The sequence below is a fragment of the Rhinoraja longicauda genome, chromosome 34 (genome assembly GCF_053455715.1).
Source record: "Rhinoraja longicauda isolate Sanriku21f chromosome 34, sRhiLon1.1, whole genome shotgun sequence".
NCBI lineage: Eukaryota > Metazoa > Chordata > Chondrichthyes > Rajiformes > Arhynchobatidae > Rhinoraja > Rhinoraja longicauda.
This window is the reverse complement of record NC_135986.1, coordinates 23,191,771-23,217,509: the sequence shown is the minus strand read 5'-3', so window position 1 is coordinate 23,217,509 and position 25,739 is coordinate 23,191,771. Positions and strand designations below refer to the sequence as shown.

The following is a 25,739-nucleotide window of genomic DNA, read 5'->3' as shown; positions in this document are numbered from 1 at the left end:
GGATAGACTTGATGGGCCGAATGGCCGAATACTGCTCCCAGGGCTTATGAAGATGAATTTTCCACCCTTCTCGTCCTTCGCATCTCCACCAGATCGATTCCGAGGGAGGGGAGAGGGGAGGGAGAGAGGGGAGAGAGAGAGGGAGGGGGGGAGAGAGGGGGGGGGGAGAGAGAGGGAGGGGAGGGAGAGAGGGGGGAGGGAGAGAGGGGGGGAGGGGGGGAGAGAGAGGGGGAGGGGGGAGAGAGAGAGGGGGGAGAGGGAGGGAGGGAGGGGGGAGAGGGAGGGGGGGAGAGGGAGGGAGGGGGGGAGAGAGAGAGAGAGAGAGGCAGGCATACTATAGGGAGATGTATGAGAGAGGTGAATTTTACAGCTGCATCTTGACAACAGGCCCTTCGGCCCACCGTGTCCGCGCCGACCAGCGATCACCCGTACACTAGTACTATCCTACACACGAGTGGCAATTTACAATTACGGAAGCCAATTAACCTACAAACCTGCACGTCTTTTGGAGTTTAGAGAACGTGCAAACTATTCACAGCCTCGCACACAGGGACACACACAGACACACACACAGGCTCACACACACAGGCTCACACACACAGAGACACACACAGACACACACACACACACACACACACACACACACACACAGAATCACACAGACACACACACACACAGAGACACACACACACAGGCTCACACACAGACACACACACACACACACAGAGACACACACACACACAGGCTCACACACACAGAGACACACACACAGACACACACACAGACACACACACACACACACACACACACAGACACACAGACTCACACACACAGACTCACACACACACAGACACACACACACACACACAGACTCACACACACAGACTCACACACACACACGCATACACACAGACTGACACACACAGACTAACACACACAGACTGACACACACACACTGACACACACAGACTGACACACACACACACACACACAGACTCACACACACAGAGACACACACACAGACTCACACACACACAGACTCACACAGAGACACACACACACACACAGAGAGACACACACACACACACACACACACAGAAAGATTTGGTTCAGGTTACTTTATTGTCACGTGAAAATCTTTTGTTGCATGCTGACCAGTCAGTGGGAAGACAGCACAGGATTGCAATCGCACCGCCCACGGTGTACAGATGCATGATAAAGGGACTAACGTGAACAATGTTTAGTGCAAGTCGCAGGTAGATAAGGTGGCCACAAAGGCTCTTGGCACTTTGGCCTTCATCAGTCAGAGTATTGAGTACAGAAGTTAGGAGGTCGTGTTGCAGTTGTATAAGTCGTTGGTGAGACCGCATTTATTATTTTGTGTTCAGTTCTGGGCACCGTGTTATAGGAACGATATTGTCAAGCTTGAAAGGGTTCAGAAAAAAATTACGAGGATGTTGCCAGGACTAGAGGGTGTGAGCTACAGAGAGAGGTTGAGCAGGCTGGGTCTCTATTCCATGGAGCGCAGGAGGATGAGGGGAGATCTTATAGAGGTGTACAAAATCACGAGAGGAATAGATCGGATAGATGCACAGAGTCTCTTGCCCAGAGTAGGGGAATCGAGGACCAGAGGACACAGGTTCAAGATGAAGGGGAAAAGATTCAATAGGAGCCCGAGGGGTAACTTTTTCACACACAGGGTGGTGGGTGTATGGAAGGAGCTGCCAGAGGAGGTGGTTGAGAAACAGTTGGACGGGTACATGGATAGGACGGGTTTGGAGGGATATGGACCAAGCGCAGGCAGGTGGGACTTGTGTAGCTGGGACATTGTTGGCCGGTGTGGGCAAGTTGAGCCGAAGGGCCTGTTTCCACGTTGTATCACTCTATGACTGTATTAGGTCACAGGCAGACAGAGACTGAGAGAGAGACAGAGAGAGAGAGACTGAGAGAGAGAGAGAGAGACAGAGAGAGAGAGAGAGAGAGAGAGAGAGAGAGAGAGAGAGAGAGAGACACAGAGAGAGAGAGAGAGAGAGAGAGAGAGAGAGAGAGAGAGAGAGAGACAGAGAGAGACACACACACACACACACACACACACACACACACACACACACACACACACACACACACACACACACACACACACACACACACACACACACACACACAGTCTCTGTCTCTGTGGCGCTGTGAGGCAGTGGCTCTACCCGCCACGCCACTGGTGTGCCATCTTCATCGGGGCTGCACTGTCGGAAGGCGAAGTGTAGGAGGCAATCGGAAACCCAATGCCCTGTCACACCGGGCAAAATGGTTGCCTGATACCCGGGCAAGCCGCGCTTCAAACCCTCTGACCTTTAGCGGGAGACCTATTTTTACCCTGAGGAGAGCTATTTTTTCCCTTTCACCCTGTTCTGCCCTCCCGACCCCAGGCAGTGTGACATACAAACAAATGTCAGGGGTACGGGGCCTCTTGAGTTGCAACTGATTGCTGATCTCAGCTTGGCAGAAGAACGTCGCTTACAGACCAGTCTTTTTAGTTTTAGTTTAGAGACACAGCGCGGAAACGGGCCCTTCAGCCCACCGGGGCCGCGCCGACCAGCGATCCCCGCACACTAACACTATCCTACACACACTAGGGACAATTTTACATTTGCCCAGCCAATTACCTACATACCTGTACGTCTTTGGAGTGTGGGAGGAAACCGAAGATCTCGAAGAAAACCCACGCAGGTCACGGGGAGAACGTACAAACTCCGTACAGACGGCGCCCGTAGTCAGGATCGAACCTGAGTCTCCGGCGCTGCATTCGCTGTAAGGCGGCAACTCTACCGCCGCGCCCTTTTATACCAAGCGATTAACCTACAAAACCTGCACGTCTTTGGAGTGTGGGAGGAAACCGGAGCTCCCGCAGAAAACCCACGCAGGTTAGGGGGAGAACGTGCAAATTCCGTACAGACGGCGCCCTTGGTCTTTAGAAGGATGAGAGGGGATCTCATTGAAACATATAAGATTATTAAGGGGTTGGACACGTTAGAGGCAGGAAACATGTTCCCAATGTTGGGGGAGTCCAGAATCAGGGGGCCACAGTTTAAGAATAAGGGGTAGGCCATTTAGAACGGAGATGAGGAAAAACTTTTTTACCAGAGAGTTGTAAATCTGTGGAATTCTCTGCCTCAGAAGGCAGTGGAGGCCAATTCTCTGGATGCTTTCAAGAGAGAGTAAGATGGAGCTCTTAAGGATAGCGGAGTCAGGGGGTACGGGGAGAAGGCAGGAACGGGGTACTGATTGAGAATGATCAGCCATGATCACATTGAATGGTGGTGCTGGCTCGAAGGGCTGAATGGCCTCCTCCTGCACCTATTGTCTATTGACTTCTGAGATACAGCTCCCAAGCAGGCCTTTCGGCCCACTGAGTCCGTGCCGACCAGCGATCACCCCGTACGCTAGGGCTATCCTACACACTAGGAACAATTTTTGGCTGAAGCCTTTGGAGTGTGGAAGGAAACCGGAGCCCCGGAGAAAACCCACACGGTCACATGGCGAACCTGGCGCAGCGGTAGTTTTGCTGCCAGAGCCAGAGACCCGGGTTCGATCCCGTCTACGGGTGCCGTCTGAATAGAGTTTGTACTCTCTCCCTGTGACTGCGTGGGTTTCCTCCGAGATTTTCGGTTTCGTCCCACACTCCAAAGACATGCAGGTTAATTGGCTTGGTATAAATGTAAAATTGTCCCTAGTGTGTGTAGGATGGTGTTAATGTGCAAAGATTGCTGGTCGGCGTGGACCCGGTGGGCCAAAGGGCCTGTTTCCGCTAAGCGTACAAACTCCGTACAGACAGGACCTGTAGTCAGGATCGAACCCGGTCTCTGGCAGCAACTTTACCGCTGCGACACCGTGCGGCCATTTAACCCCTTCTGGCGTGTGACGGTGGAGTTGGTCTGTTGAGAAGACAGCCTTGGAGATATAGAGTGATACAGCGTGGAAACAGGCCCTTCGGCCCAACTTGCCCACCTCTACCAACATGTCCCAGCTACACTACACCCACCTGCCTGCGTTTGGCCCATATCCCTCTAAACCTATCCTTACCATGCATCATAGAAACATAGAAAATAGGTGCAGGAGTAGGCCATTCGGCCGTTCGAGCCAGCACCGCCATTCAATACGATCATGGCTGATCATCCAGAATCAGTACCCCGTTTCTGTTTGCTCCCCACACCCCTTGATTCCGTTAGCCCTAAGAGCTAAATCTAACTCTCTCTTGGAAACATCCAGTGAATTGGATCCAAAACACCCAGTGAATTAATGTACCTGTGCAAATGTTTTTTTCAACGTTGTGCTGGTACCTGCCTCAACTACCTCCTCCCTACGCCCATCCGTGGAATGTAGGCGGATACTTTGCAGGTCAGAAACCGCGCCGGCTCCATTAAATCTTTCTTGGAAGAGACCCCAGAAATGTGGTTCGGCTCGGAGGCAAATGGCGTCTGTGCTGAGTCAGGGTTTTGTCTGGCACTGACGACTCGGCCTCTCAGCTGGCTCGTGCTTGCTTTATCTTTGTTTCATTTTAGCTTGGTTTTGTTTTGTTTTTTAGCAGATTTGTTTAGGCTTGGTTTTACTTGAGCTTGATTTTCACTTTAGTTTGATTTTACCTTTAGTTTTTTTCAGCTCGGTTTGAGTTTTTTTCACGGTTTTAGTTTTAGCCCGGTTTGAGTTTAGCTCGGTTTGAGTTTATCTCAGTTTGAGTTTTTGCTCGGTTTGAGTTTTGGCTCGGTTTTAGTTTTAGCCCGGTTTGAGTTTTATCTCGGTTTGAGTTTTAGCTCGGTTTGAGTTTTATCTCGGTTGGAATTTTATCTCAGTTTGTGTTTTATCTCGGTTTGTGTTTTATCTCGGTTTGAGTTTTAGCCGGGTTTGAGTTTTAGCCCGGTTTGAGTTTTAGCTCGGTTTGAGTTTTGGCTCGGTTTGAGTTTTAGCTCGGTTTGAGTTTTAGCTCGGTTTGAGTTTTGGCTCGGTTTGAGTTTTCGCTTAGTGACACAGTATGGAAACAGGCCCTTCGGCCCACCGAGTCCGTGCTGACCATCGCACGCCCATTCACACTAGTTCCACATTATCCCAATTTCGCATCCACTGCCCACACACTGAGGGGCAGTTTTTACAGAGGGCCAATTAACCTCCAAACCCGCATGTCTGTGGGGAACCGGAGCACCCGGAGGATACCCAGGCAGTCGCAGGGAGAGCGTACAATCGAACCTGGGTCTTTAGCGATGTGAGGCGGTAACTCTACCCACTGCACCACTGCCAAGAAAATGAGTGCTGTTTTCTCAATGGCATGACCACCCATTCCTGCCCACTTGCTAGTCACAGTTTTCAGAGGCAAAACAGGTCGAGCCAGCCTCAGTTATCCACCATTTTGTGTCCATCTTCAGTACAAAGTGACATCTGCAGTTTCTTCTAGGGGTGCCAACTTTCTCACTCCCAAATAAGGGAGAAAAGGTGATGTCACCGCCCCACATGACCTCACCCAGCCAGCGGCCACGTGCTCCCGCTCCACCAATGGTGACCGCGCTGGCCGGGAGGCGTGTTGCTACGGAACCACTGTTAGGCGGCCTACGGGCCTACACTATCTGGGCCTACAGTGTCCGGACCTACAGTGTCCGGACCTACAGTGTCCGGGCCTACAGAGTCCGGGCCTACAGCGTCCGGGCCTACAGCGTCCGGGCCTACAGCGTCCGGGCCTACAGCGTCCGGGCCTACAGCGTCCGGGCCTACTACGGGACAAGGGCGGTGCCGTACGGGACAAACCAATTTAGCCCAATATATGGGATGTCCTGGCTAATACGGGGCAGTTGGCAACCCTATATGTCCTTCCTACACATGCTTGATCGGTCTGGTACCGTGAAGTAGAAGGGAACAGGTCTGGGATAAAAGAAACTCCACAATCAATACAGATATCGAGGGAGGAGGACTCCACTCAGTGCAAAAATATCTCTTTCATTGGAAGAGTCCTCAAGTTATACAGCACGGAATCATAGGGTTGCCAACTGTCCCATATTAGCCGGGACATCCCGTATTTTGGGCTAAATTGGACCGCCCTTGTCCCGTAAGAGGCCCGGGAGGCGCTGTAGGCCCGGACAGTGTGGGCCTGGACAGTGTAGGCCCGGAGGCCCTGATGCCGCCTGACGGAGGTTGCATAGCAACCCGCCTCCCGGCCCAGGGGGCCGCCATTGGTGGAGCAGGTGGCCACTGGCTGGATGAGGTCGCGTGGGGCGGTGATGTCACCTTGTCCCTTATTTGGGAGTAAGATAGTTGGCACCCCTTTGGTCCAATTCACCCATGCTGGCCAAGGTACCGACCAGAGGTGGTTCCACTTGCCTTTCTATGGCCCATGTCCCTCCAAACGTTTTCTATTTGGAGTATTGCATGCAGTGATGGTCGCTCCCATTACGGGAAAGGTGTGGAGCATTTGGAAGGTCGATATCTCCCTGAAATTGGCCGCACAAATACAAAGAGCGGTAAAGAAGGCGTATGGTATGTCTGCCTTCATCAGTCTGGGCATTGAGTACAAGACTCGCATTGCAGCTGTGGCCAGGACACTTTTGGAGTATAGCGTGCAGTTCTGGTCACCCACATTACATAAAAGGTGTGGAGCGTATAAGATTATTAAGGGGTTGGACACGTTAGAGGCAGGAAACATGTTCCCAATGTTGGGGGAGTCCAGAACCAGCGGCCACACACAGTTTAAGAATAAGGGGACGGCCATTTAGAACGGAGACGAGGAAAAACTTTTTCAGTCAGAGAGTTGTGAGTCTGTGGAATTCTCTGCCTCAGAGGGCAGTGGAGGCCAATTCTCCGAATGCATTCAAGGGAGAGCTAGATAGAGCTCTTAAGGATAGCGGAGTCAGGGGGTATGGGGAGAAGGCAAGAACGGGGTACTGATTGAGAATGATCAGCCATGATCACATTGAATGGCGGTGCTGGCTTGAAGGGCCGAATGGCCTCCTCCTGCACCTGTTGTCTATTGAAGGAACTGGAGACCCTGGTTTAAACCGAAGATAGACACAAAATGCTGGAGCATTTCTTCGGTGTAAACCAGCATCTGCAGTTCCTTCTTACACACTGTCCAAATGTCTTTTTTAGATGTTATTGTACCTGCCCTCAATGACTTCCTCCAGCAGCTCGTTCCACATTTAACTTAAGTCAGTTGCCCACGGAAAAACTCTTGAAGTGGGGCAGCAGTAGAGTTGCTGCCTTGCAGCGCTTTCAGCGCCAGAGACCCGAGTTCGATCCCGACCATGGGCGCTGTCTGTGCGGAGTTTGTACGTTCTCCCCCGTGACCTGCGTGGGTTTTCCCCCGAGATCTTCGGTTTCCTCCCACAATCCAAAGGCGTGTAGGTTTGCCAAGAGACAATCGGTGCAGGAGGAGGCCATTCGGCCCTTCGAGCCAGCACCGCCATTCAATGTGATCATGGCTGATCATTCTCAATCAGTACCCCGTTCCTGCCTTCTCCCCATACCCCCTGACTCCGCTATCCTTAAGAGCTCTATCTAACTCTCTCTTGAAAGCATCCAGAGAATCAGCCTCCACTGCCTTCTGAGGCAGAGAATTCCACAGATTCACAACTGAAAAAGTTTGTCCTCGTCTCCGTTCTAAATGGCCGACCCCTTGTTCTTGAACTGTTTGTAGGTCAATTGGCTTGGTATCAATGTAAAATTTATTTATTCACAAAATGCTGGAGTAACTCAGCAGGTCAGGCAGCATCTCAGGAGAGAAGGAATGGGTGACGTTTCGGGTCGAGACCCTTCTTCAGACTGATGTCAGGGGGGCGGGACAAAGGAAGGATATAGGTGGAGTCAGGAAGATAGAGGGAGATCTGGGAAGGGGGAGGGGAAGAGAGGGACAGAGGGACTATCTAAAGTTGGAGAAGTCGATGTTCATACCACTGGGCTGCAAGCTGCCCAGGCGAAATATGAGGTGCTGTTCCTCCAATTTCCGGTGGGCCTCACTATGGCACTGGAGGAGGCCCATGACAGAAAGGTCAGACTGGGAATGGGAGGTTGAGTTGAAGTGCTCAGCCACCGAGAGATCAGTTTTGTTGATGCGGACCGAGCGCAGGTGTTGTAAAATCTATCCCTAGAGTGTGCAGTATGGCGTCAGTGTGGGGATCGCTGGTCGGCGCGGACTCGGTGGGCCGAAGGGCCTGTTTCCGCGCTGTTGTCTCGAAACTAAATTGAACTGTCGGGTTATTGGATCGTAGGGGATCCGAGAAACAGCTTCAAAGACATTGCAATGGAATCGAATGGAAATTTTCCATAGCAACTGTGGTTGGCACATAAACAAAAGCTGCAGCTCCTAGGTTTCAAGTGGCCTCCTCTCAAACATCACATGGCAAACACTCCTCCGACTTAAAGCCAGCAAATCCTGGTTGACAAAAGCACAGCGCTCCGAGCTGTCGAAAACCAGACCGTGAAGGGAAGAGCAGAGCAGGGAAATGGTCTTTAGGACACGACGACTTTGGAAATGCCAGGTTCATAAGACACTAGGGTCGCTAACTGTCCCGTATTAGCCGGGACATCCCGTATTTTGGGCTAAGCTAGTTTGTCCCGTACGGGACCCGCCTTTGTCCCGTATTCGTAGGGTTGCCAACTTCCTCACTCCCAAATAAGGGACAAAGGGTGACGTCGCTGCCCCACGCCCCACGTGACCTCGCCCAGCCAGCGGCCACGTGCTCCCGCTCCACCAATGGTGGCCGCCATTGGTGGAGCGGGAGCACGTGGCCGCTGGCTGGGTGAGGTCACCTGGGGCGTGGGGCGGTGACGTCACCTTATCCCGTAGTTGGCAAGCCTGACCAGAGCAGAATTAGGCTACTTGGCCCCTCGAGAGCGTTGGAGCATAGATTTTGGGGAGGTCATGCTGCACTTGTACAAGGCGGTGGTGAGACTCCATTTCGAGTATTGTGTTCAGTTCTGGGCACCGTGTTACAGGAAAGATGTTGTCAAGCTTGAAAGGGTTCAGAGAAGACTTACGAGGATGTTGCCAGGACTTGGAGGATGAGGGGTAATCTCGTAGAGGTGTATAAGACGTACAGGTATGTAGGTTAATTGGCTGGGCAAATGTTAAAAAAAAAAAAATATTGTCCCTAGTGGGTGTAGGATAGTGTTAGTGTGCGGGGATCGCTGGGCGGCACGGACCCGGTGGGCCGAAGGGCCTGTTTCCGCGCTGTATCTCTAAATCTAAATCTAAAAAAGATCATGAGAGGAATAGATCGGGTAGATGCACAGAGCCTCTTGTCCAGAGTAGGGGAATCGAGGACCAGCGGACATAGGTTCAAGGTGAAGGGGAAAAGATTTAATAGGAATCTGAAGGGTAACTTTTTCACACAAAGGGTGGACGGGTGTATGGAACGAGCTGCCAGAGGACTGGGACTATCCCAACGTTTAGAAACATAGAAAATAGGTGCAGGAGTAGGCCATTCGGCCCTTCGAGCCTGCACCGCCATTCAATATGATCACGGCTGATCATCCAACTCAGTATCCCGTACCTGCCTTCTCTCCATACCCCCTGATCCCTTTAGCCACAAGGGCCACATCTAACTCCCTCTTAAATATAGCCAATGAACTGGCCTTAACTACCTTCTGTGGCAGAGAATTCCACAGATTCACCACTCTCTGTGTGAAAAAAAACATTCTCATCTCGGTCCTAAAAGACTTCCCCCTTATCCTTAAACTGTGACCCCGTGTTCTGTTTTAGGAAACAGACAGGTACATGGATAGGACGGGTTTGGAGGGATATGGACCAAACGCAGGCAGGTGGGACTAGTGTAGCTGGGACATGTTGGCCGGTGTGGGCAAGTTGGGCCTGATTCCGCACTGTGTCACTCGATGACTCTATGACTCTATTGTCCTATGTTCCGAAATGGAGGAATGAAATGCCGTGCTTGCAGTAGCACAACTGAGATGCAACCGTTGTACTCTGTAAACACCACATCTGCCCCACCGTTCTATCAGGGCGCAGCGGCAGAGTTGCTGCCTCACCGCGCCAGAGACACGGGCTCGATCCTGACCACAGGTCATCATCATCATCATCGGCGGTCACTCGAAGCGAGTATGACTGTCAATAGACAATAGGTGCAGGAGTAGGCCAGTCGGCCCTTCGAGCCAGCACCGCCATTCAATGTGATCATGGCTGGTCATTCTCAATCAGTACCCCGTTCCTGCCTTCTCCCCATACCCCCTGACTCCGCTATCCTTGAGAGCTCTATCGAGCTCTCCCTTGAATGCATTCGGAGAATTGGCCTCCACTGCCTTCTGAGGCAGAGAATTCCACAGACTCACAACTCTCTGACTGAAAATGTTTTTCCTCATCTCCGTTCAAAATGGCCTACCCCTTATTCTTAAACTGTGTGGCCCCTGGTTCTGGACTCCCCCAACATTGGGAACATGTTTCCTGCCTCTAGCGTGTATGGGACTCTAGGTGACGTTTCACAGAGTGCTGGAGTAACTCAGCGGGTCAGGCAGCATCTCTGGAGAACATGGATAGGTGACGTTTCACAGAGTGCTGGAGTAACTCAGCGGGTCAGGCAGCATCTCTGGAGAACATGGATAGGTGACGTTTCACAGAGTGCTGGAGTAACTCAGCGGGTCAGGCAGCATCTCTGGAGAAAAAGGATGAGCGACGTTTTTCGGTTCGCCCATCTTTATTTTTTCTCCAGAGATGCTGCCTGACCCGCTGAGTTACTCCAGCACTTCGAGTCTGTCTGCGGTGTCTGCAGTTCGAGTTGAGTTGCGTTCGAGATTAGTTTATGGTCACGTGTCGAGGTACAGTGAAAAGCTTTGGTTGCGTGCCAAGCGGAAAGACAGCGCATGATTACAGTCGAGCCGGCCACAGTGTACAGGTGCACGCCACAGGGCAAGACAAAGCCAATAAAATCCGATCAAAGATTGTCCGAGGGTCTCCAATGGGGTAGATAGTAGTTCAGCACTGCTCTCTGGTTGTTGGTACGATGGTTCAGTCGCCTCACAACAACCGTGAAGAAGCCTGGGGCGGTCACGGTGGCGCAGCGGTAGAGTCTCTGCCTTACAACGCTTGCAGCGCCGGAGACCCGGGTTCCATCCCGACCGCGGGCGCCGTCTGTACGGAGTTTGTGCGTTCTCCCCGTGACCAGCGTGGGTTTTCTCCGAGATCTTCGGTTTCCTCCCACGCTCCAAAGACGTGCAGGTTTGTAGGTTAATTGGCAAAGACGTACAGGTATGTAGGTTAATTGGCAAAGGTACCAGAGGAACAAGTTAGGCCACTCGACCCAAAAAAATGTAGTATGTCACGGCGGCCATTTTAGTTGGCAGAAACTTGCAGAAACATTTAAAAAGAAAAATAACAAAAATCTGTGAATTGATAGATGAGATATATTCTGCATTTTAATGGTGTCATCACACATACTGTTACCCCATTACACTGCGAGAGGCAGAGTGAACGGTGGGATTTACTAAAATGGCTCCTTGGCGTACTACACTTCAGTAAAGGCGATTGCAACGGAGTGGTCCATCTTGTTCCTCTAGTATCTTTGGTTGTATGTGTGTAAATTGATTCTAGTGTGTGTGTAAGAAAATAACTGCAGATGCTGGTACAGATTGAAGGTATTGATTCACAAAATGCCGGAGTAACTCAGCGGGTCAGGCAGCATCTCAGGAGAGAAGGAATGGGTGACGTTTCGGGTCGAGACCCTTCTTCAGACTGATGTCAGGGGGGCGGGACAAAGGAAGGATATAGGTGGAGACAGGAAGATAGAGGGAGATCTGGGAAGGAGGAGGGGAAGAGAGGGACAGAGGAACTATCTAAAGTTGGAGAAGACAATGTTCATACCGCTGGGCTGCAAGCTGCCCAGGCGAAATATGAGGTGCTGTTCCTCCAATTTCCGGTGGGCCTCACTATGGCACTGGAGGAGGCCCATGACAGAAAGGTCAGACTGGGAATGGGAGGGGGAGTTGAAGTGCTCAGCCACCGGGAGATCAGTTTGGTCAATGCGGTCCGAGCGGCTTGGTGGCCTTTTGAGAGTTTGCAGCGCTTTAGAGAAGTGCCCGCAAGAAAGACGCAGTAATGTCTGCGAAGGAAAAAGGGGCGGGTAATGCGCGAGAAGGTTGTCAGGAGAGCGGCGGATGCAACGGCTGCGAGCTGGGCCGGGGCGGCAAAGGCAGCAACAGCAACGGAGGAGGAGGGAGAGCGCGAGCTGCTGAGGCATGAGTTGATGAATTTACAGCAAATGAACTTATCGCTCCAAGCTGTCCTCCATATGGTTGTCTCCTTCAAAAAGACAATAGACAATAGACAATAGGTGCAGGAGTAGGCCATTCAGCCCTTCGAGCCTGTACGCACCGCCATTCAATGCGATCATGGCTGATCACTCTCAATCAGTACCCCGTTCCTGCCTTCTCCCCATACCCCCTCACTCCGCTATCCTTAAGTGCTCTATCCAGCTCTCTCTTGAAAGCATCCAACGAACTGGCCTCCACTGCCTTCTGAGGCAGAGAATTCCACACCTTCACCACTCTCTGACTGAAAAAGTTCTTCCTCATCTCCGTTCTAAATGGCCTACCCCTTATCCTTAAACTGTGGCCCCTTGTTCTGGACTCCCCCAACATTGGGAACATGTTTCCTGCCTCTAATGTGTCCAATCCCCTAATTATCTTATATGTTTCAATAAGATCCCCCCTCATCCTTCTAAATTCCAGTGTATACAAGCCCAATCGCTCCAGCCTTTCAATATACGACTGTCCCGCGATTCCGGGAATTAACCTAGTGAACCTACGCTGCACGCCCTCCATACCAAGAATATCCTTCCTCAAATTTGGAGACCAAAACTGCACACAGTACTCCAGGTGCGGTCTCACCAGGGCCCGGTACAACTGTAGAAGGACCTCTTTGCTCCTATACTCAACTCCTCTTGTTATGAAGGCCAACATTCCATTGGCTTTCTTCACTGCCTGCTGTACCTGCATGCTTCCTTTCATTGACTGATGCACTAGGACACCCAGATCTCGTTGAAGTCCCCCTCCTCCTAACTTGACACCATTCAGATAATAATCTGCCTTTCTATTCTTACTTCCAAAGTGAATAACCTCACACTTATCTACATTAAACTGCATCTGCCATGTATCCGCCCACTCACACAACCTGTCCAAGTCACCCTGCAGCCTTATTGCATCTTCCTCACAATTCACACTACCCCCCAGCTTAGTATCATCTTAGTATCAAAGACCATTGAAGAGGTTATCCAGAACTCTGATCATCTTGCAGAGTTGAATGAAGGATGGTCAACTTTCTTCGGTATGCAGAGAATATCAAACTAAATGCTGAAATCCAAAGTTCTCACTTTCAGATAAAACGCATATGAAACATGAGTGAGTTCACCTGCAGTGCCCTGCAGATATAAAGATGATCCCACTCATTTGCTAGTTTTTATCTACAAAGTGGACTCAGACAAGGGCTACTTGCAATCGTGTACCTGAATCTGAATTGCGTCAGAAAGTGAGGAATTCTTGAATGACCATTGCAATATGTGAATGTTATCCCCGTCCTTTACAAACTCCACTGGCTCCCCATCCCCCAGAGAATCCAGTACAAAATCCTCCTCATAACCTACAAAGCCCTCCATAACCTGGCCCCATCCTACCTGACCGACCTCCTCCACAGGCACACTCCCACCTGCACCCTCCGCTCTGCCGCTGCCAATCTCCTATCCCCCCACATCCGGACAAACTCAGATCCTGGGGGGACAGGGCTTTCTCCATCGCTGCTCCCACCCTATGGAACTCACTACCCCAAACCGTTAGAGACTCCTCCACACTCACCACATTCAAAACATCGCTGAAGTCTCACCTGTTCAGTACTGCCTTCAACCACTGAAGGTCACCTCACCTTCTGTCTCCTTTCTCTGTTCGTTTACTTATTTACTTATTTATCTATTTATTCATTTCCCTATGTTCTCAAAAATCTCTGTAAAGCGTCTTTGAGTATATGAAAAGCGCTATATAAATAAAATGCATTATTATTATTATTATTATTATTATCTCTGTATTCGCAATGGCAGAAGCCTGCTGTGGTAATATGTTCAATATACCATTGTCCATATTCCTAATGACTGTAAATGGATGACTGTCAATCTCAAATTAAATATCAACACTGTGCTGAAAAGAAAGAAAAAAATGCGGACCGAGCGAGGGGTTGAGCGAAGCAATCGCTGAGCCTGTGCTTGGTTTCGCCGATGTAAATAAGTGTGTGTGTAGGATAGTGTTAGTGTGCAGGGGACGCTGGTGGGAGCGGACTCGGTGGGCCGAAGGGCCTGTCTCCGTGCTGTATCTTTAAACTAAAATGGAGGTGTACAATTGGTCGTCTCCCTCTCTTTTCCACCCTGCAGCGTATTTACTACCTGTCGCTGGAGTTCTACATGGGCCGCACCCTGCAGAACACAATGGTGAACCTGGGGCTACAGGGAGCCTGTGATGAAGCCATCTATCAGGTAAGACAAGTGAAGCCAGTAAGGTGGTGCCTACTCAATACTTAATATAGTAAGCAGGCCCAACAGAGGATGTACTTTCTGCGGCACCTGAGGAAACACAATCTGCCACAGGCAATGATGGTCCAGTGCTATACTGCCATCGTAGAGCCCGTCCTCACCTTCTCCATCATGGCCTGGTTTGGCTCAGCCACCAAGCACCACATCCGGAGGCTGCAACGGATCGTTCGATCAGCTGAGAAGCTTGTTGGCTGCAACCTTCTCCCCCCCCCCCCCCCCCATCGACGAACTGTACACTGCAAGGGCCAGGAAGCGAGCGGGCAAGATCATCTCTGACCCCTCTCACCCTGGCCACAAACTCTTCGAAGCACTTCCCTCTGGAAGGCGACTCCGGACTGTCAAAGCCGGACATAAGGACAGCTTTTTTTCCACGAGTAATAGCTCTTTAGTTTTAGTTTTTTAGTTTTAGAGATACAGTGCGGAAACAGGCCCTTCGGCCCACCGGGTCCGCGCCGCCCAGCGATCCCCGCACACTAACACTATCCTAAACACACGCTAGGGACAATTTACACTTACACCAAGCCAATTAACCTACATACCTGTACATCTTTGGAGTGTGGGAGGAAACCGAAGATCTCGGAGAAAACCCACGGGGAGAACGTACAAACTCCGTACAGGCAGCGCCCGTAGTCAGGATCGAACCTGAGTCTCCGGCGCTGCATTCGCTGTAAGGCAGCAACTCTACCGCTGCGCCACCGTGCCGCCCATTCTCATTGAGCTCGACACAATAACAGTTACAGACCAATTACAGACCAAAGGTCTGTAGCCTCTTTTTGCTCTGGTTTATTTCACTCGCATGTTTAAACCGTAACGTTGTATTCTTAACGTTTTAATGCTTTTATGCTTTATTCTTAATTGTTTACTGTCTGTCCGTGTTGTTACTTGCGAGCGGAGCACCAAGGCACATTCCTTGTACGTCTAGGTACTTGGCCGATAAACTTATTCATTCATTCAAACATTGTTTTTTCAAATGAAGCCGAAGAAAGGGTCTCGACCCGAAACGTCACCCTTTCCTTCTCTCCAGAGATGCTGCCTGTCCCGCTGAGTCGCTCCGGCAATCTGTGTCTATCTTCGATTTAAACCAGCATCTGCAGTTCTTTCCTACACATTTTTTAATAAAAAGTTCAGCGTATAAAAATCCCAATCTTATGCAAAAAAAAACCCCAAAACAAACCAAGAACAAAAAAAGGGCCATCGTGACATTTTCAGGTCGGGACTCGTCTTCAGATAAGTACCACACAGGAACAGGAAGTCTGCCTCACAGCGCCAGAGACCCGGGTTCCATCATGACTACCTGTGCTTGTCTGTACAGAGTTTGCACGTTCTCCCCGTGACCTGCGTGGGTTTCCCCCGGCATCTTCGGTTTCCTCCCACGCTCCAAAGACGAACAGGTTTGTCGGTCAATTGGCTTGGCGTGAATGTAAAATTGTCCCCAGTGTGTGTAGGGTGGCGTTGGTGAGCGGGGATCGCAGGTCGGCATGGACTCGGTGGGCCGAAGGGCCTTTTTCCACGCCGCATCTCTAAACTAAACTAAACAAATCAAAGTCCCTCGTGCAACCAGGGCTGTTTGTAGTTAGATTTAGAGATACGGCGCAGAAACAGGCCCTTCGGCCCACCCCTCCCATTCCCACACTGACCTTTCTGTCCTGGGCCTCCTCCACTGTCAGAGTGAGGCCCAGCGCAAATTGGAGGAACAGCACCTCATATTTCACTTGGGTAGCTTTACACCCCGGCGGTATGAACATCAACTTCTACAACTTCAAGTAGCCCTTGCATTCCCTCTCTCTCCCTGCCTTCCCAGTTCTCCGACCAGTCTATTGTCTCCGGCTACATTTTATCTCTGTACCGCCCCCTCCCCTGACATCAGTCTGCAGAAGGGTCTCGACCCGAAACGTCACCCATTCCTTCTCTCCAGAGATGCTGCCTGACCCGCCGAGAAACTCCAGCATTTTGTGTCCATCATCAAGAATCTATCTCTGCCTTAAAAAATATCCACTGGCTTGTGGCCTCCACAGCCGTCTGTGGCAAAGAATTCCACAGATTCACCACCCTCTGACGAAAGACATTCCCCCTCATCTCCTTCTTAAAAGAACGTCCTTTAATTCTGATTGAGAATGATCAGCCATGATCACATTGAGTGGCGGTGCGTACAGGCTCGAAGGGCCGATTGGCCTCCTCCTGCACCTATTGTCTATTGTCTATTTTGCCACCCTAATATAAAAGAAATTCCCCCTCATCTCCTTCCGAAAGGAACGTACTTTAATTCTGAGGCCGTGCCCTCTGGTCCTAGACTCTCCCACCAGTGGGAACATCCTCTCCACATCCACTCTATCCGAGCCTTTCACTGTTCTGGACGTCTCAATGAGGTTCCCCCCTCCCCCTCATTCTTCTGAACTCTCGATCAGTCATTGTGGGTGAAATCGGAGAGGGTTTAGACCTTTGCAAAGTGCACTGCGATCAACAAGCCTGAGTGCCCGTGACATTTTATAGTCTGACTCACTGGTCGAGAATCGGGCCCAGCTGTTCCAGAACCTTCTCCCATTACAGACCGCCAACGCTCGGCCAGGCCTTGCTGCACTACGATGCTTAATCGTGCGGCAAATGTGACGTTCCCTCGGTGAAGTCGCCCTCCATTTTAACCCGTCCGCCATTTCAATCCCCCAGTGAACGTCTTGCATGGTTGTGGTGCAAATTCATCATTCTCTCTCGCGTGACAGGAGCAGAATTAGGCCATTCGGCCCATCAGGTCTACTCCGCCATTCAAGCATGGCTGATCCCTCTCTCCCTCCCAATCCCATTCTCCTCCCCATAACCCCTGACACCCGCACTAATCAAGAATCCCTCTGCATCTGCCGTAACATTTTCCATTGGTGGCCTCCACAGCAATAAATTCCACAGATTCACGACATTTTAGCTTCGGACAGTGTAGGCCCGGACGGTGTAGGCCCGGGTCGAGACCCTTCTTCAGACTGAAGAAGGGTCTCGACCCGAAACGTCACCCATTCCTTCTCTCCTGAGATGCTGCCTGACCTGCTGAGTTACTCCAGCATTTTGTGAATAAATACAAGGAATTAGCAGGATACGGCCTCTTTTATCAGCCATGATCATATTGAATGGCGGTGCAGGCTCGAAGGGCCGAATGGCCTACTCCTGCACCTGTTTTCTATGTTTCTATGTTTATTATGGAGGTGACAATAATGCAGAGTCCACGAGCAGATGTCTTTACCATATATATGGAATAGTCCTCCTCCAAGTTAGCTGTCTGAGCGAAACGTTTGCAGCACAACTCCCAGCGTTCAAGGTACCTAATAGAGGCAATTAGCACATTCGTGTAACCAGACATGAAAACCAGGCAGTTTAGGCCGTTATCACATTCGTGCAACTTCTCTACATCGGCGAGACCAAACACGGGCTCGGCGATCGTTTCGCTCAACACCTTCGCTCAGTCCGCCTTAACCAACCTGATCTCCCGGTGGCTGAGCACTTCAACTCCCCCTCCTACTTCCAGTCTGACCTTCCCGTCATGGGCCTCCTCCACTGTCAGAGTGAGGCCCACAGCAAATTGGAGGAACAGCACCTCATATTTCGCTTGGGAAGCTCGCAGCCCAGCGGTATGAACATTGACTTCTCCAACTTTAGATAGTTCCTCTGTCCCTCTCTTCCCCTCCCCCTTCCCAGTTCTCCCTCTATCTTCCCGTCTCCACCTTCCTTTGTCCCGCTCCCCTGACATCAGTCTGAAGAAGGGTCTCGACCCGAATCGTCACCCATTCCTCTCTCCTAGATGCTGCCTGACCTGCTGAGTTACTCCGGCATTTTGTGATACCTTCGATTTGTACCGGCATCTGCAGTTATTTTCCTACACATACACAATAGAGGCAGTTATCACGTTCTTGCAACTAGCCACATTTCTTTTAGTCAGGCATCCCTCCAAACACGTTCTGGGATTGCCTTTTGCAGCGCACATTCCTTTAGCCATATTTCCTTTAGTCAAGTATCCCATCAGCCTCTGCAAGGCAAGGCCAGGTAGCCACGTTATCCGGGAGAAAAGGCTGCAGGCTCATTCCTTGATTTTTCTTTTTGTCTCTCCCAGCTCGGACTAGACATCGAGGAGCTGGAAGACATCGAGGAAGATGCCGGGCTCGGCAACGGAGGTCTGGGCAGGCTGGCTGGTGAGTTCATCACGTCACAAATGATAGCAGCAGAATTAGGCCATTCGGCCCATCAAGTCCACTCCGCCATTTAACCATGGCTGTCCTACCTTTCCCTCTCAACCCCATTCTAATTGGCTTCGGTGCAATTGTAAATTGTGCCCCGTGTGCTAGTGTACAGCGTGATTACTGGCCGGCATGGACTCTGTGGGCCGAAGGGCCTGTTTCCACGCTGTATCTCTAAACTAACCTAAACTAATCACAGACCCCTGTCCCGTCAGTGTGTGTGGAGGGGGGGGGGGTAGGAATAGGTGGGAGTCTAGATGGGGTTCAGGGAAGGGAAAGGGTGGGTTCAGAGAGGAAGATGGACAGAGAGGAGTGGAAGGGGCTTTGTTCTAGGTTACCTAAAATCGGAGAGTTCAACGTGTTGTGAGCTACCCAAGTAGGGTACAAGGTGCTGTTCCTCCATTTTGCGTGTGGCCTCACTCTAGGGTTGCCAACTGTCCCGTATTAGCCGGGACATCCCGTATTTTGGGCTGAATTTGTTTGTCCGGTACGGGACCGCCCTTGTCCCATATTAGGCCTGGGGGCCGCTGTAGGCCTGGACACTGTAGGCCCGGACACTGTAGGCCCGGACACTGTAGGCCCGGGGGCCGCTGTAGGCCCGGACGCTGTAGGCCTGGACACTGTAGGCACGGCGGACGCTGTAGGCCCGGACACTGTAGGCCCGGGGGCCGCTGTAGGCCGGGACACTTTAGGCTAACGTAGTGTGTTCGAGGAGCGGGGCCGATTGTGTTCGCGTAGAAACCCGCCTCCCGGCCCGGGCGGCCGCCATTGGTGGAGCGGGAGCACGTGGCCGCTGGCTGGGTGAGGGCGCGGGGCAGTGACGTCACCTTGTCCCGTATTTGGGAGTGAGAAAGTTGGCAACCCTACCTCACTCTAGCAATGGAGGAGGCCCTGGATAGCAAGGGCACTGCGGGAACGGGAAGGTGAGTTAAAACGGTTAACTCAAATTTCAATTGTACCTTAATTGGTATATGTGACAATAAATTGAATCTTGAATCTTGAACTCCCTAGCTAGCCCAGTGTGCATTGACCAGCATCTGCAGGTCTCGGTTTAGTTCAGAGATACAGCGCGGAAACAGGCCCTTCGGCCCACCGAGTCAGCGATCACCCAACACATTCGCACTATCCTACACACACTGGGGACAATGTACATTTAACCTACAAATGAATGCCAATTAACCTACAAACCTGTGCATCTTTGGAGTGTGGGAGGAAACCGGAGCACCCGGGGAAAACCCACGGGGAGAACGTACACACTACGCGCAGACAGCGCCCGCAGTTGGGATCGGACCTTGGTCTCCGGCGCTGTAAGAGCCTGTAAAGATTTGGGCGGTCACGGTGGCGCGGTGGTAGAGTTGCTGCCTTACAGGCAGGCCCGGGTTCAATCCCGACTACGGCCGCCGTCTGCGCGGAGTTTGCACGTTCTCCCCGTGACCTGCGTGGGTTTTTCTCCGAGATCTTCGGTTTCCTCCCACACTCCAAAGAGGTGCAGGTTTGCAGGTTAATCGGCTTGCTAAATGTAAAAATTGTCCCTGGTGGGTGTAGGATAGTGTTAATGTGCGGGGATCGCTGGTCGGCACGGACCCGATGGGCCGAAGGGCCTGTTTCCACGCTGTATCTCTAAACTACACTAAACTAATAAACTAAGGCGACAACTCTACCGCTGCGCCACCATGATTGCCCCCTAGTGTGCAGTTTGACAACTGCTGTTTACACATTGCATGAACAGCAGTTTTGTGATCAATAGACAATAGGCGCAGGAGGAGGCCATTCGGCCCTTCGAGCCAACACCAGCATTCAATGTGATCATGGCTGATCATTCTTAATCAGTACCCCGTTCCTGCCTTCTCCCCATACCCCCTGACTCCGCTATCCTTAAGAGCTCTATCTAGCTCTCTCTTGAATGCATTCAGACAATTGGCCTTCTGAGGCAGAGAATTCCACAGATTCACAACTCTCTGACTGAAAACGTTTTTCCTCATCTCAGTTCTAAATGGCCTACCCCTTATTCTTAAACTGTGTGGCCCCTGGTTCTGGACTCCCCCAACATTGCGAACATGTTTCCTGCCTCTAACGTGTCCAACCCCTTAATAATCTTATACGTTTCGATAAGATCTCCTCTCATCCTTCTAAATTCCAGCGTATACAAGCCTAGCCGCTCCAGTCTTTCAACATATGACAGTCCCGCCATTCCGGGAATTAACCTAGTAAACCTACGCTGCACGCCCTCAATAGTAAGAATACCCTTCCTCAAATTTGGAGAGCAAAACTGCACACAGTACTCCAGGTGCGGTCTCACTAGGGCCCTGTACAACTGCACACAGTACTCCAGGTACGGTCTCACTAGGGCCCTGTACAACTGCAGAAGGACCTCTGCTCCTATACTCAACTCCTCTTGTTATGAAGGCCAATCGCAGTGGCAGGTTAATCGTGACTCTGGAACAAAAGCTCCTTGTTAAATCGTAGTCAATCACAATCACAATGATACTTTATTAGCCAAGTATGTTTTGCAAAGTACAAGGAGCTTCCATTGATGTACAGTCATCATAACGATAAAAAGCAACAGGACACACAAGATACATTTTAACTTGAACATCCGCCACAGTGACTCCTCCGCATTCCTCACTCTGATGGAAGGCGAAAAAAAGTATTCTATCTCTTCCCATCTTTGTCCTCCAGCGGTCGGGGGGGGGGGGGTTGGGGGGAGGGCCTCGAGCCTTCCGTTGACGGGGCGATCTTGGCTCCCGTAGCCGGCGCCGTTTGGGCCTTCGGGCCTTCCTCGTCAGGCTCCTGCTTGGGGGTGGGGGGGGGGGATTTCAACTGCCCCCGCGCCGGGCGATCTGCCCCGGGTCGGGACCGGTCGAACGTCGTGCGGCTCTTGGAGCTCCCGAACGACCGGCCTCGACCCGAGACTGCGAGCTCCGCGATGTTAAAGGGAAGGAAACAAAGATGGCTGACCCCGTTCTCTACCCAATCTCTACCCAGCGTGCTTCCTGGACTCCATGGCGACACTGGGGCTGGCTGCCTATGGTTACGGAATCCGGTACGAGTTTGGCATCTTCAACCAGAAGATTGCCAATGGCTGGCAGGTAAGCTGCTGCATTCTTTTGCTGACTGTCCCTTTCCATCTCGCAGTCCGAGCTCACTGGCCTTCATCAGTCAGAGTATTCATCAGTCCGAGCTCTTGGCACACTGGCCTTCGCCAGTCAGAGTATTGCGTGCAGAAAGTAGACACAAAATGTTGGCGTAACTCAGCAGGACAGGCCGCACCTCTGGAGCGAAGGAATGGGCGACGTTTCAGGTCGAGACCCTTCTTCAGTCTGGGGACCCTTCAGTCTGACGAAGGGCCTCGACCCAGTCCTTCTCTCCCGAGATGCTGCCTGTCCCGCTGAGTTACTCCAGCGTTTTGTGTCTACCTTCGATTTAAACCAGCATCTGCAGTTCTTTCCTACACATATTGAGTATATGCGTGGACTCGAAGGGCTGTTTCCACACTGTATCTCTAAACTAAACTGCAGATGCTGGTTTACACAAAAGAGCACAAAATGCCAGAATAACTCAGCGGGTCAGGCAGCATCTATGCAGAATATGGATAGGTGACATTTTGGGTCTGGACCTTTCCTCATGTATTGTCTTTCCGCTGACTGGTTAGCACGCAACAAAAGCTTTTCACTGTACCTCGGTACCCGGGACAACAAACTCAAACTTGCCTGATGGGAGAGGGACATGTAAAATAAGGAAAAGGTTGTTGGTTAAAACTTTAGTTTAGTTTAGAGATACAGCGTTAAAATCAAGCCATCCACAAGTGTACAGATACAGGTTGAAGGAAATAATGTGAATAATGTTTAGTGCAAGGTAAATCCCGATCAAAGATAGTCCCAGGATCTCCAATGAGGCAGATAGTAGTTCAGGACCAGATTGATCCCTGGGATGGCAGGACTTTCATATGAAGAAAGACTGGATAGACTCGGCTTGTACTCGCTGGAATTTAGAAGACTGAGGGGGGATCTCATAGAAACATATAAAATTCTTAAGGGGTTGGAGAGGCTAGATGCGGGAAGATTGTTCCCGATGTTGGGGAAGTCCAGAACCAGGGGTCACAGTTTAAGGATAAGGGGGAAGTCTTTTAGGATTGAGATGAGAAAGTTTTTTTTCACACAGAGAGTGGTGAGTCTGTGGAATTCTCTGCCACAGAAGGTAGTTGAGGCCAGTTCATTGGCTATATTTAAGAGGGAGTTAGATGTGGCCCTTGTGGCTAAAGGGATCAGGGGGTATGGAGAGAAGGCAGGTACGGGATACTGAGCTGGATGATCAGCCATGATCATATTGAATGGCGGTGTGTGCAGGCTCGAAGGGCCGAATGGCCTACTCCTGCACCTATTTTCTATGTTTCTATGTTTCTAGGACCGCTCTCTAGTTGGTGAGAGGACGGTTCAGTTGCCTGATAACAGCCGGGAAGAAACCGCCCCTGAATCTGGAGGTGTGCGTTTTCACACTTCTGTACCTCTTGCCCCGATGGGAGAGGGGAGGAGAGGGGGTGAGACCGGGGGGGGTGAGACAGGTCCTTGATTGTGCTGCTGGCCTTGCCGAGGCAGCGCGAGGTGTGGATGGAGTCGGTGGAAGGGAGGTCGGTTTGTGTGTGTGCGACGGTCTGGACTGTGGTCCACAACCCTCTGGCGATTTTTCTTGCTGGAGCTGTTCCCGAAACCAGGCCACGAAGCGTGTTTTTCCCGATGAAATGCTTGCTGCGGCACATCTTTAGAAGGGTGTGGCGGGTTGCCTGGGATGTGCCGAACCTCCCGAGCCTTCTACGGGAGTACATAAGTGTGAAGACCGCTTAGCACAGTGCCCCTGAGCGTATTCATAGCAGGCTAGTGAAGGTCAAACAGCAGCAGTGTGAACTCCAAACGCCTAAAGGTCACTGCCATAATCCTGGAACCAACAGGTGCTGTCTCCCTCCTCCCCTCACCTCCCTCTGCCAAAGAGCCACTCTGACCTCCCACATGCAGACGTCCGACTATGAGTGTAAGAAAATAACTGTAGATGCCGGTACAAATCGAAGGTTTTTATTTCACAAGATGCTGGAGTAACTCAGCGGGTCAGGCAGCATCTCAGGAGAGAAGGAATGGGTGGCGTTTCGGGTCGAGACCCTTCTTCAGACCCTTCTTCGCTCAAAACCTGCGCTCGGTCCGCGTTGGCCAAGCTGGTCTCCCGGCGGCCGAGCACTTCAACTTCCCCCTCCCACTCCCAGTCTGACCTTTCTGTCATGGGCCTCCTCCAGTGCCATAGTGAGGCCCACCGCAAATTGGAGGAACAGCACCTCATATTTCGCCTGGGCAGTTTGCAGCCCAGTGGAATGAACATCGACTTCTCCAACTTTAGATAGTTCCTCTGTCCCTCTCTTCCCCTCCTCCTTCCCAGATCTCCCTCTATCTTCCCGTCTCCACCTATATCCTTCCTTTGTCCCGCCCCCCCTGACATCAGTCTGAAGAAGGGTCTCGACCCGAAACGTCGCCCGTTCCTTCTCTCCTGAGATGCTGCCTGACCCGCTGAGTTACTCCAGCATTTTGTGAAATAAACACCTTCGATTTGTACCAGCATCTGCAGTTATTTTCTTATACTTCTTCAGACTGATGTCAGGGGGGCGGGACAAAGGAAGGATATAGGTGGAGACAGGAAGATAGAGGGAGAACTGGGAAGGAGGAGGTGGGGGGGGGGGGGGGGGGGGTGGAGGGGAAGAAGAGAGGGACAGAGGAGCTATCTAAAGTTGGAGAAGTCAATGTTCATACCGCTGGGGTGTAAAGCTGCCCAAGCAAAATATGAGGTGCTGTTCCTCCAATTTCCGGTGGGCCTCACTATGGCACTGGAGGAGTCCAGACTATGATGTTCATCACACCACAAACCCACCTCCCTACCATTTTGTGTCTACCTTTCAACCAAACCAGCATCTGCAGTTTATTTTACAGATACAGCTCGGAAGCAGGCCCTTTCGGCCCACCGGGTCCGCGCCGACCAGCGATCCCCGCGCATTAACCCCATCCTACACCCACTAGGGACAATTTTTACATTTACCAAGCCGATTAACCTACAAACCTGCACGTCTTTGGAGCATGGGAGGAAACGGAATATCTCGGAGAAAACCCACGCAGGTCACGGGGAGAACGTGCAAACTCCGCACAGACGGCGCCCGTAGTCGGGATGGAACCCGGGTCTCCGGGTCTGCGTTCGCTGTAAGGCAGCAACTCTACCGCTGCGCCACCGTGACTGCCCTACGGTCTAACTCCCTTCCATCAACTCCATCCACACCTCACGCTGCCTCGGCAAGACCAGTAGCATAATCAAGGACCAGTCTCACCCCGGTTACTCCCTCTTCTCCCCTCTCCCGTCGGGCAAGAGGTACAGAAGTGTGAAAACGCACACCTCCAGATTCAGGGGCAGTTTCTTCCCGGATGTTATCAATAACAAAATACTGCACAGAGCCAATCTGGAATTAGTGTAGATGGAGTTTAGAGATGCAGCACGGAAACAGGCCCTTCGGCCCGCCGGGTCCATGCTGACCTTTGATCACCCGTTCACACCAGTTCTATGTCACCCCACTTTCACATCCACTCCCTGCACACTAGGGGGATTTACAGAGTGCCGATTAACGTACAAACACGCCGGCCTCTGGGCTGTGGGAAGAAACCGGGGGGCACGGCCGAAACCCACATGGTCCCCGGGAGGACGTGAAAACTCCACACACTCCCACACACACAGAGACACACGCAGAGACACACAGATGCTCACACAGACGCACAGAGACACACACACAGACGCACACGCACAGACGCGCACACACAGACACACACAGACACACGCATACAGACACACACACATAGGCACACACACAAACAGACACACACACACACACAGACACACACACACAAACAGACACACACACACACAGAGACACACAGACACACACACACAC

General features: G+C 51.5%; 1 protein-coding gene across 1 annotated transcript in view; it reads left to right on the top strand.

Annotated features, from left to right (window-relative positions):
• LOC144609636 (glycogen phosphorylase, muscle form-like) overlaps nucleotides 1–25,739 on the top strand; it is a 68,632-nt gene that overhangs the window by 10,458 nt on the left and 32,435 nt on the right. Inside the window, exons 2-4 of the mRNA XM_078428135.1 lie at nucleotides 14,397–14,498; nucleotides 18,646–18,724; nucleotides 21,755–21,858. Of these exons, the coding sequence (XP_078284261.1) occupies nucleotides 14,397–14,498; nucleotides 18,646–18,724; nucleotides 21,755–21,858 (285 nt within the window). The remainder of the gene's footprint in view (nucleotides 1–14,396; nucleotides 14,499–18,645; nucleotides 18,725–21,754; nucleotides 21,859–25,739) is intronic.